The sequence below is a fragment of the Ostrinia nubilalis genome, chromosome 18 (genome assembly GCF_963855985.1).
Source record: "Ostrinia nubilalis chromosome 18, ilOstNubi1.1, whole genome shotgun sequence".
Lineage (NCBI taxonomy): Eukaryota > Metazoa > Arthropoda > Insecta > Lepidoptera > Crambidae > Ostrinia > Ostrinia nubilalis.
Window position 1 is genome coordinate 13,763,422 of NC_087105.1, and position 12,453 is coordinate 13,775,874.

The 12,453-nt window shown below is 40.6% G+C and overlaps 1 protein-coding gene across 1 annotated transcript in view; it reads left to right on the forward strand.

The window, feature by feature from the left end:
* Positions 1-12,149, forward strand: part of LOC135080782 (nephrin-like) — a 154,440-nt gene extending 142,291 nt beyond the window's left edge. The window contains exons 11-18 of the mRNA XM_063975510.1: positions 196-353; positions 814-973; positions 1,398-1,558; positions 3,705-3,897; positions 6,513-6,687; positions 7,229-7,407; positions 8,613-11,467; positions 11,987-12,149. Of these exons, the coding sequence (XP_063831580.1) occupies positions 196-353; positions 814-973; positions 1,398-1,558; positions 3,705-3,897; positions 6,513-6,687; positions 7,229-7,407; positions 8,613-8,698 (1,112 nt within the window). The 3' untranslated portion in view covers positions 8,699-11,467; positions 11,987-12,149. The remainder of the gene's footprint in view (positions 1-195; positions 354-813; positions 974-1,397; positions 1,559-3,704; positions 3,898-6,512; positions 6,688-7,228; positions 7,408-8,612; positions 11,468-11,986) is intronic.
* The last annotated feature ends 304 nt before the right edge of the window (positions 12,150-12,453 follow it).

Here is a 12,453-nt window from a genome sequence, read left to right on the forward strand (position 1 = left end):
GACTGTGAGTTGTGATGTTTAGCAGACTAAAGCATAAAAAAGAAATGAATCAAATCTAGTTTAAATACCTAATGTGAAATAATAATTATGTGATGTGTAACGTTTTTCCGATTTTTGTTTCCATTATATGCATGTACGAAAATATTGTTCCCGAAACCTTCGACTCGCACTTGACCGGTCTCTAACTTCTTCTAGCCCGCCCAGAATGCGCGACAGGCAGCGTGGTGCAGCAGATAGCAGGTGCCCCTGGCGGCGAGGTCAGGGCTCGGTGCTCCGTCAGTGCGCCGTCGAGTAGGGACGCGGGCCCTTTGCACTTCTACTGGACGTACAACGGCACCAGGGATGTATTGCCGGTGAGTTTCATCATCTCTATAACTTGCACTTTATGATAGGTATTCAACAACTTCGAATAGGGATTCCTACGGGGACACACTGTTTTTCACAGGTACTATTTTTTGGAGGACCCCGTTTAGTGGTAGGTATATTTTATGTGTTTTGATACTAAACATTCCATGTTCCGCATAAAATCGATCTGATCCTGATTTATTATTCGATTTTATCATTAAACTGGGCCAGTAAAAATCAGGATCCAGTTAAATTACAAGAGTATTGTATAATAGATAGAAGCAATGCAGTATCCCGCAAAACTGTATTGCCATGGAAAAGAGCCCAAGCGCATGTAACATAATCTATCGAACTTGGCAGTTTTAGCACCCAATTAGAACACTTTTTTTCGCTACTCCATATTCTCAACTTATTCGCTAAACTCTCTCACATCCATGATGGTAGTTTTCACAGGATTCTCTCTTCCAGATCCCAGCGTCAAACATAACAGTGATGGGTTCCATCAGCACAGTCATCCATGGTCTACCCTCAGAGAACGTTGACGACGACCTGGGCTGGCTGGCCTGTTGGACTAGCAACGATATAGGCAACCAGAGAGAGCCTTGCTTGTTTAGGATTATGCCCGCCGGTAAGCAGATTGGTTATGATTTAGGTGGAGGGTCATTTTAGAAGTTTTACTGTACCTATGAGTACATCATCTTGAGTTACCGAAAGAAGGATTGACCAAGATGATCGGAAAAACTTTGTTGTCAGTCGTTCTCTTAAAACGATTGTCCATTGTCTACATTTATTGGATCTTTGATCATTAAGAAGTGCGATCAAAAAAAAAATCTGGTAATGAAATGTGTCGAATAGTCACTTTAAGATTTATAGTTCTGTACCTTTTTTAGTCTCCCCAAGCATGTGCATTCTTTAGTACTTGACGAATTAAAAAATCCTGTCTAGGTATCAGCACAGCTTAAAAGCACATAAAATCATGAGAGTGAGAGTGAAATTTTAACGTCAATCGACTTATACTTTCCTAAAAATATTCCCTATTGAAATCCATACAGCCCTCCCCGAACCGCCAAGCAACTGTGAGATCCAGAACGAAGTCCTCCGCTGCGAGCCGGGCCACGATGGAGGGCTGGCCCAGAGGTTCCTGCTGGAAGCCCTGGAGGTACGCCCCGCGGCGCCCGTGCAAGACAATGAGATCTCCACGCTGAACGACCAGGTGAGAGCGTGGAGTGATCTGCTTTACTAACTCCACTAAATAGGGTCATTATTAAAGACCCGGGCCACGACGGGGGCTGCGACTTTGGTCCAACACCTCGGTGGGCAACCCTCTAGTTGGGTTCGCCACTGATCGGGCGCCTTATGAGCTCGATACGGCCCGATCGCGAACTTCGGTCTGCGACCGACGCGGACGAGCCGGGGCTTCACATAGCGAAGCCCACACTCGACCTCGTCGGCACGCGCACCGACGATCGCCAAACGGCTAGAGTACCTTCTGTACTCGCCACTCTGCCCGGTGATGCTGAAAAAGCTCTTCAAGCTACCAGCGCGCGTCCCTTCAAAAAAAAAAAGGAGCTGGAACAGAGGTTCCTGCTGGAGACCCTGGAGGTACAATGAGATCTCCACGCTGAACGACCAGGTGAGAGCGTGGAGTGATCTGCTTTACTAACTCCACACGTCACTATATAACATAGGGTCATTATAAAGTGCGGGACCACGACGGGGAGCTGGAACAGAGGTTCCTGCTGTAGGCCCTGGAGGTACAATGAGATCTCCACGCTGAACGACCAGGTGAGAGCGTGGAGTGATCTGCTTTACTAACTCCACACGTCACTATAACATAGGGTCATTATAAAGTGCGGGACCATGATGGGGAGCTGAAACAGAGGTTTCTGCTGGAGGCCCTGGAGGTGCAATGAGATCTCCACGCTAAACGACCAGGTCAGAGCGTGGAGTGATCTGCTTTACTAACTCCACACGTCACTACTTAACATAGGGTCATTATAAAGAGCCGGGCCACGACGGGAAAGCCCAGAGGTTCCTGCTGGAAGCCCTGGAGGTACAATTAGATCTCCACGCTGAACGACCAGGTGAGAGCGTGGAGTGATCTGCTTTACTAACTCCACACGTCACTGTTTAACATAGGGTCATTATAAAGAGCCGGAAAGTGCGGGACCTCGACGAGGAGTTAGAACTTAGGTTCCTGCTGAAGGCCCTGGAGGTACAATGAGATCTCCACGCTGAACGACCAGGTGAGAGCGTCGAGTGATCTGCTTTACTAACTCCACACGTCACTACTTAACATAGGGTCATTAAAAAGAGCCGGGCCACGACGGGAAAGCCCAGAGGTTCCTGCTGGAAGCCCTGGAGGTACAATTAGATCTCCACGCTGAACGACCAGGTGAGAGCGTGGAGTGATCTGCTTCACTAACTCCACACGTCACTGTTTAACATAGGGTCATTATAATGCGGGGCCACAACGGGGAAGCCCAGAGGTTCCTGCTGCGGGCCCTGGAGGTACAATGAGATCTCCACGCTGAACGACCAGGTGAGAGCGTGGAGTTATCTGCTTTACTAACTCCACACGTCACTATTACATAGGGTCATTATAAAGTGCGGCGCCACGACGGGGGCTGGCCCAGAGGTTCCTGCTGGAAGCCTTGGAGGTACAATTAGATCTCCACGCTGAACGACCAGGTGAGAGCGTGGAGTGATCTGCTTTACTAACTCCACACGTCACTACTTAACATAGGGTCATTATAAAGTGCGGGGCCACGACGGGGTAGCCCATAGGTTCCTGCTGGAGGCCCTGGAGTTACAATGAGATCTCCAGCCTGAACGACCAGGTGAGAGCGTGGAGTGATCTGCTTTACTAACTCCACACGTCACTATATAACATAGGGTCATTATAAAGTGCGGGACCTCGACGAGGAGTTAGAACTTAGGTTCCTGCTGGAGGCCCTGGAGGTACAATGAGATCTCCACGCTGAACGACCAGGTGAGAGCGTGGAGTGATCTGCTTTACTAACTCTATAGTATAGAGACCACCATATCACTACCACCACCATACACTACCATTCTACTCTATACCACAATATAGTCACACCTAACAGCTATTATAAAATTAATCGTATAAAGTAAAGGGCTCGCCCAAGAACGAGCCGTAGCCTGAGACGGAGCCGCGGTCGAAATTTTAGGACGGCTCGGGTTACATCTATTATTGCACCGATCTCCTCTTTTCTGACACTATTTTAGAGCACATTACTAATTTTTTTTATTACTGGACATGTAAAAAATATAATAAAATACAATTTTAGCACGTAATCTAGTCAACTATAATGACTATATCAGCTAGTTTTCCCCAGGGCATCTCCGGGCGAGGTCTCACCGAAGCGGTGTACCGCGTCGTCAACGACAAACCACAGTTCGCTCTCGATCCACTACCTCCTGGGAAGTACACTTTGATGGTGTACGCAGAAACACCGATGGGAAGATCCACTCGACCAGCGGCGTTACATAGTGTGACTATAAGAACCGCTGATGACTTGGATGTCCCTGGTAAGTCCACTTTCCATTTTCTTTTACTATCATGCGCAATACCGATCTTATGATCTACCTATACAGATGTCCGAATGAGCTAAATCCAGCTGGGTGGTCAGATGGATTAACTAGTTCTCCGAGGTACAGCAACATCTTTCAAATCAAGCTTACGAAACCAAAGGGTTATGCGGGCTGAATGATTTCATGACTAGACCCTAAACGAGCCCTTAAAATTATTACAACATCTTTCTTGTCAAGCTTACGAAACCAATTTAAATCTGGGAACACTACTGTACACTTTGTTGGTCTTTACTGAAGATTTTTTTATGTAGTGGTTACTGTCTCCGAATATTGGGGTGTATTGTTCAATGTCTTACATTTTACACTAGCAAGTAATCAGGTATTTCAACCTGATACATATTGAAAGTTCACGATATCAATTGAAAAAAAAAAATGATGTGATGCAATCGTGTTTTTCTAGTACACTGTAAGCTATCACATTCACAAGTGGTAAACTGTTTAATCCAGCAAAAAACCGAACTCCAACAGTATTTATTTTCAATTTTTCCGTTTTGAATTTTTTCAAAAGTGGATGGAGGCTTGATGCTCTATCCATCTCCGTTATCAAGAGGTTCTCCACATAAAACATGAAACCTAGCACTCGATCGGCACAGCGCCAATATTTAGCGCGTTTATTTTTTAGCTGGCACCACAGTTTAGACTATAACAGCCAGTTCTTGGATCATTCAGTTAAGATATCAGTTTAAAACTGTAAAAGCATCGAGAAAGAAAATTGAATAAATCGATCAAAGTACGCCATTGTTTACATACTTAAACAGCAAGTTAAAAAACACCTGCTATCCGATATAAAGGGTAAAGACAAAGCCAATATTAGTTTATCAGTCCTTGCTTAAAGTTGTAGAGTTTCAGGTATTTTCAGTGCAGTTCATATTAAACACTTCGATTTGTTTTTTTTTATGATAATTTGAAAGCTTGGTATTTTTACATAATGGGAGATCATACTATATTCGAAAACATTTATCGATACTTTCTCGCTTTAATTACTCATGAAAGCGGTATCGAATGCATAAAAGTTACGAATATCTTCATCCATATTGCCATCTTTCTTCGCATTGAGTTAGGGCTTTGCAATAGCCACAATCAAGAGACAGTGGGCATGGCACATAGTTCGTAGACACGATGGCCGCTAGGGCAGAAAGTTCTCGAGTGGCAACCACGGGCCGGAAGCCGTAGCATAGGCAGGCCTCCTACTAGGTTTTTTTTTTTTTTTTTTTTTATGTGATAGGAGGCAAACGAGCAAACGGATCACCTGATGGTAAGTGATTACCGTCGCCCATAGACACCCGCAGACCCAGGGGCGTTACAGGTGCGTTGCCGGCCTTTAAGGTAAAGATACGCTCTCCTCTTGAAAGCTTGCAGGTCGTATCCGTCCGGAAACACCGCAGACGACAGTCCATTCCACAGTTTGGTTGTACGGGGCAGAAAGTTTCTAGAGAAACGTACTGTTGTGGACTGCCAACCATCTAAGTGCTGGGGGTGGAAGTGCTGTCGGGTAGATCGGTGGCGAAAAGTGGCGGCAGGAATAAGTCCGGATAATTCTTCGGAGCACTCCCCGTGATACATGCGATAGAATATGCACAGTGAGGATACATCTCTACGCAGCGCCAAGGGGTCAAGCCGATCCGAAATGTCCTGGCAGTCAACGATTCGAGCTGCTCTCCGTTCAATGCGGTCCAGAGGGAGAAGCTGGTACTGGGGTGCACCTGCCCAAAGATGAGAACAGTATTCCATATGAGGCCGAACCTGCGCCTTCTGAGGTAGACCGACGGTCGCGGGAAGAGCCTGGATGCGGGTAGCGCAAGACCGGTCGTTATGGAAATCCTTGGGGGAGGCCTTTGTCCAGCAGTAGACGTGTCATTTGGCTGGAAAGAACGAAAGAATAGCCACTGAACTGGCTGTTCTACGCAACCTACACGGATATCCCTGAGCCGACGAAAGGTACGTTGTTTCGAGCGACTTACCGAGTAAACACGTGCACTTAGCTGATTAACAAACATATCGCCGCGGTTTTTGCCGCGAACCGGTGCAATTAGATTAGAGGGCTTATTGGATGCGTGATAGGATGGAAGAGGGTAGCTAATGAAAAGGCCGCATTACATTATAGTGCCCACTCGTTTCGTTAATTCATGCGCTTTTCATGTACCCTGAATTAGATAAATGGTTATTAAAAAAGTGGGTTAGCAAAAATACTGTTCTGCGTTCGTTCGTTTTAGCCGAAAGATGTCCACTGCTGGACAAAGGCCTCCCCCAAGGATTTCCACAGAGACCAGTTCTGCACCGCTCGTCCATCCATCTTCAATTAAACAAAAACTTTAAAGCTTTAAAGAAATGTATTTTAACTAGCGTTTATAGTGACTTTTTAAGTAAACAACGCAATAACACAACGCACAAAATAGGCATAATTTGAATAATTACAAGGTACAGCCAACATAATGTCATATTATGAACGAGATAACGAGAACTACATCCTGACCGCCAAAAAAACTAGATAGTTATGTAATATGACAAAATCTGAAATGTTCTCAAATCACATAATCTCATTTTTGACACAGGTTCCCTCCAAACCATGACTCCAGCACCTCCCCCACCATCAGTGACCGACAACAGCGTGGCGCTGCTAACTGGGGCAGCACTGTCGCTGGTACTGCTGACAATACTGACCACGCTGTGCGTGACACTGGTGGTCATGTGTAAGAAGAAGAGTCCACGGCGCGATCCTGAGCAAAGGTATGTGAACTGGCTAGGTATTGGGTGTGGTTTAAACGTAGCAATGAGGAGATCCGTAGGAGAACAAAAGTAACGGACAAAACTAACTAACCAAGATAGCAGAACCAACCAATCTCCACTCCGGTCTTTTCTGTTAAGTAACCAACTTATCTCGCAGAACTGCCAAACTTAATTGGTATTGGGTGGGGTACATAGCTCGTAAAAGTGATTGCCGGTGGGACAGAAAAGTTCTGGAGTGGTGAACCAAAAGCAAGCCTCACTCGATGTAATGAACATCATGGAGAGAACTTGAATGCAGTAAGCGCAGGACCTGTCATTTTATGAATTCTAGAAGGCCTTTGTCTAGCTACTATGGACGTCGTATGAACGAATTCTAACATCCCTGCTACAAAAAAGATTTTTGGAAAGCTTAGACTTCGATATTTCGAGTGATTTTAGGTTTCTCGCTATCTAACAAACTTAGATTTTTCTGGGGAGGTAGACGTTCAGGTCTGTACTGCCGTTCATTGGCTCAAATTATGATGTCAACTTTTTGTTTTAGTACAATCCTACGCAGAAATGTAGGCGTGTCCATGTATGGAGGGTCTTCCATCTCCCCGAGCGTGGTGCCAACGGTCGTGGTGAGGGGACACCGCGGTTCCAGGGTCCTAGCTGCCAGGTGGTCAGGAGTGCTGGACGATGCTCCGCTAGCTGTTCTCGCATTGGATACTAGACCTCATGGTAAGGGTCATAAAGTTTATTATCCTTCAATACGTTCTTGCGTGTCTTCGATTTCCCCGAGCGTGGTGCCAACAGTCGTGGTGAAAAGACACCGCGAGTTCAGGGTCCTGGCTGCTAGGTCGTCAGGAGTGCTGGACGATGCTCCGCTAGCTGTCCTCGCGTTGGATACTAGACCTCATGGTAAGGGTAATAAAGTTTATTTTCCTTCGATACGCTCTTGAGGGTCTTTTATTTCCCCGAGCGTGGTGCCAACGGTCGTGGTGAGGGGACACCGCGGATCCAGAGTCCTAGCTGCGAGGTGGTCAGGAGTACTGGACGATGCTCCGCTAGCTGTTTTCGCGTTGGATACTAGACCTCATGGTAAGGGTGATAAAGTTTATTTTACGTAGGCCCACGGTTGTGGTGAGAGGACACCGTGGATCCAGAGTCCTGGCTGCTAGGTGGTCAGGGGTGCTGGACGATGCTTCATTAGCTGTTCTCGCGTTGGATATAGACCTCATGGTGAGCGTGTTAAAGTTTATTTTAGCACAATTCCACGAAGGTGGTTCGTCTATTTCCCCGATTGTGATGCCGAAAGTTTTAAGGGTATAATTAGTTAATAACTATAGAAACCTATTCCTACCTCGCAACAACCAGTTCAATGAACTCAACGTCTTTGAAAGTTTGTTTATTCGAATTCGATTCGGGTCTTGAAAATAATTTATTCTAGCAACGAATTGTCTAAACGTGCCGAAATAAAGTTGGAATGCAAGTTGTTATAAAAAATGGATATTAATGAGAGAGTCAGACGAAAAAAAAGACATTATAATAAAATTGAGTGTCTCTAACGCCATTTTAAAATAGAAGTTATGTTTTCATGCACTGGTGATGAATACAAAATTTTAAAATAATGGTTACTTACGAATATCTTAATTTACAACAGTATAAAAATTAAATACAATTTACGAATCTTTTATTCAGTCATCATAAAACATTCTGTGTAATCTCAAGTAACTTAATCAAATCATCTTATTAAATTTCTGTTTCCATCATATTGGAAACTTTATATTTTTGGGGTAAAAGTGTTTCATATTATAAAATCAAATCCAAACTGAAATACGATCCATTAATTTCCTTTAACGTCGTTTACTAAAGCAAAAAATAAAAAAACAAATTAATTAATATTTTTTTCCAACTTGGTTTTTGATTTGAATTTTTGTTTTCAGATAATGATTCCAGCCACAGTGACTTAGAGCAAGAAACTGAACTTACTAGACACACGGACCATATGGAAACACAGACGGACACATAAAATGCATTTGATATGAGAGTTTTGTTTGACTTGAAGTCAATTTTCGTTTGGTCCTACCTCGCTACCTACAAGTGAAGTGAAACTTGGGAATTTCCTACAAACGATAGAAAGAAGTGTTTCTTCATTCGTTTTAGTGATTTTAGCTTAAAAATTACCCCAATGACTAGTGGTGTCCGATGAAACAAGTTATAATATTAAACAAACCATAAATTAAAAACCAAAAATAATGTAAGGTTTGGTTGTTCTGTCTTAGCATTTATTACAGTTTTTCAGTTCTGTTCAATTACTTGAATTGTGTAGCTTTTATGGTGGCGTAAATGTTTATACTTATTGAAAATATTAATGTTTATGATAAACTAGTTTATCAGTGAGTGTCAAAACCATTTTGTGACCTGATGGACTTATAAATAAAAATATTGAAAGAAAAATATCTTACGCTTCTAGTGTACTATCAACAGCACGTATTTGTAGCAAAATTGCACCTGTTACAACTTAATAAGATACTATATCGTATAACTTTATGTGCTGTCTGTATTAGGCTGTAAGGCTCGGTTTCCTCCAAAAGCGGAGCGGAGAAAAGCGGAGAAGTGTCGTGCGTAGGGATGTTATGGCTATGTACTTTCGGTTACGGTTACAGATATTGTTTTATTTCGGATATCCGAAAGTTTCGTTTACGGTTACGGATATCCATAACATCCCTGGACAAATTTTTCCAAAGATTTTGACAGCGGCGGCGGCGCGTTGCGGAGCTGAGAAGAGAATATGTGGAAAAAATGAAATCTAATTGGTTATTCAGACCGCTACCAATCGATCAACGTGGAAAGCATTGGGGGAGGCCTATGTTCAGCAGTGGATGTCCTATGGTTGAAATGATGATGATGATGAATGATGATTGGTTATTCAAGTCACTTCTCTGCTCCGCTCTGCCTTGATGGAAACCAGGTCTATTGTTGAAATAAGAGAATGTAAATTAATGTACGCATGCAGTATTAAATAGATAGTGATATTTATTGTAAGTATGATTGTTCGACTAAGTTTTTATTATTAAGTAGGTACAGTGTAAAATGTGTTATCTAAAGCAACATCCAAATACTATACTTATACCCTGGGTTGCAGTATCTTACTTTTACAATAATAAACGTCAAAAGTCTGTCAAACTCCATAATAAACACCAGTTAGGGTAATAGTTACGGTTAAAATAAGGTGGTGTTACTCAGCCTTGTAAATAAATAAATGATGATTACTCGTAGATTTTTATTGTATTGTTGCAATACCAAGAAAAAAATGGACATAGTGATTGATAGTATAGTAGATATACCCACAAAGTAGTACAACTTTGTATTTTAGCAGAGTCTAAACTTTGAGTGTTGTTTTAGTATAAGACTAAGGCTGGGTTGCACCATCTTACTTTAACTTTGACAAACGTCAAAAATCTGTCAAACTCCATACAAAAAACACCGGTTACCGTTATAGTTACGGTGCAAGTTGGGTGGTGCAACTCAGCCTGAGTAAAGTAAAGTAAAGCATAATACTAAGCTTTAAACTTTGTATAGCAGTAAGTAGAAATATCACAGAGTAAGAGCTTTCTCTGTACAAATATTTACTTATACGGAGTTTATTAGACTAGGGGAGAATGTAAAAGATTGCGTATTTCATGATATGACTTTATTTTAAAAGCATGTTAGTATAGATTAAGGTAAAATACTTGGCTGAAACCAAAAGTGGAAAAAAAACTTTTTTAGTATTATGCATGTTAATTAAAAACCTTTTTTATCGCGTCATGAACATGATTTTAGAATACTGCTATTATTTTTATAACAGAAAGTATCTGTAATAATTAAATAGAATGGTTCAAAGACTTTAACATATCAGCAACTTTAATATTAATAGTTAAATTTGCCATAATACATTTGTTATTTTAATATAAATAAAACGGGTATTACTTTATATTTTGTTTGAGTAAATGCAACTTTTCTTTTAGGTAGGCTTATACATCTCACCGAGTAGTGTTTTTAAAGCAGTTATAATAATGTAAAGTAGATAGATAGTTAATTGTTTTAAATCAAACACCTAAAGAAAGCCAGCTGAAGGCAGTTCAACTTACTCCAAAATGACGATGATTTGAATTGCATGTCTTTAAATACAAGGTTCAAAATCAATTAAAGGAATTCATTATTTTGTAGTAAGTTGATGTTTTTTTATTCGTATCTTTTTTTTACAGTTTTTTAAACTTATTCAGGAAGGAATTCAGTATTTAATAATATTGGTTAATATTTAAGCCTGTAATTACAATTGAAACTCGATTCAAACTTAATTTAATGTGTATGTCTTATGATTGGTCTTAAGACTAAATTTTTACTTATCATAGACTTGAATCTATTGTTAAGATTGAATCGAGTTTTGAGCATTTTTTTAAATGCAAATGTCTCTATACTTTGACCCATCTTATTTTCATGTATTTCTTCTATGTTGGAAAGTTTTTATTCAAGTAAATTATATTCATATACAAAGTAGGTACCTATTTTATTATGTAGCCTCAGAATACGGAACAAACCAGAAACCGTCAACGGGCGTAAATGTGTATTCATATAAAGTACTCCAAATCGCACTACTTTGACTTTAGAGCAATCAGTCAATGGCCGGCGCGCGCATTGTTTACATATCCGTCAGATTGACACTTTATAATTAAATTATGCCGTCTTGTGCCGTTCCAACATGTAAGAATGCTACTGGAATTACGAAGAAAGTGCATGGGATCATGTTTTATCCGTAAGTAGCACATTTCCAATTCATTTTAATTAAATAATAATTTTCAAAAAAAATCACGGTTGTATTTTGTAAGTGTTGCCACAGGTCAACGGAATATTTTACCCTACTTTTTTATATTGAATTACATTTGTCTACTTATAAAAAATTCACGCGTTAATTTTGTTAGCGTTACCACAGAATAATGGAATATTTTCCCCATCCTTTTTGTTTTAATTAGTTTTTAGTGTAATTTCATCCATGACATGACAACCTGATTAATTAAATTATAAGTGCCACTTGTGGTCTAAACTGAATAAATATTTTTGATTTTGATTTGATTTCAATATATTGAATTAATTTATAATATTACTCCCTAATAATGAGGAGATAATAAATTACTATCGTGAATTTCATACTTTCCCATTTATTCAAAAGTAAGGCATTGGTATCAACAGATCAGCAGCAGCAATATTTGTATATTTAATAATAATTTTAAGTAATTAATTATTGCTTACATACTTACTCTGTTTTTTTTTTCAGGATACACAGCCAGAGTTGCCTCGCAATCAAATTTAAGTATTGGTGATGTTTTTGATTTGGATTCTGTTTTTGACTCCAAGAAAAGTTAAACTAAAAGCACTACTGCGCCGTAAACAAATGTTTTGTTGTCGATATGTTTACATAATAAAGAACCTTAAGTTTCTTTTTTGTTTTACTTGGCATTCTAAAATTTATATTCGACTTTTGTAATTGACTTTTAAATAACATATTATACCTACATAAAATATAGTACATATATTACACTATTTAATAGAAATAAATAATCATCTTACACTTAATTACTTCGGAGTAAAAATTAAATTCATAGGTAGGTAGGTACTATCTATGCCTATGGCCAGTCATGTCGTCTCGTTCTATCGCAAAGAATCACCATTTGATAAGAGCGAGAGCAAAAACGGAAATGGATAGTTAACACTGGCCGTGTGTACTTATTTCACTTACTTATT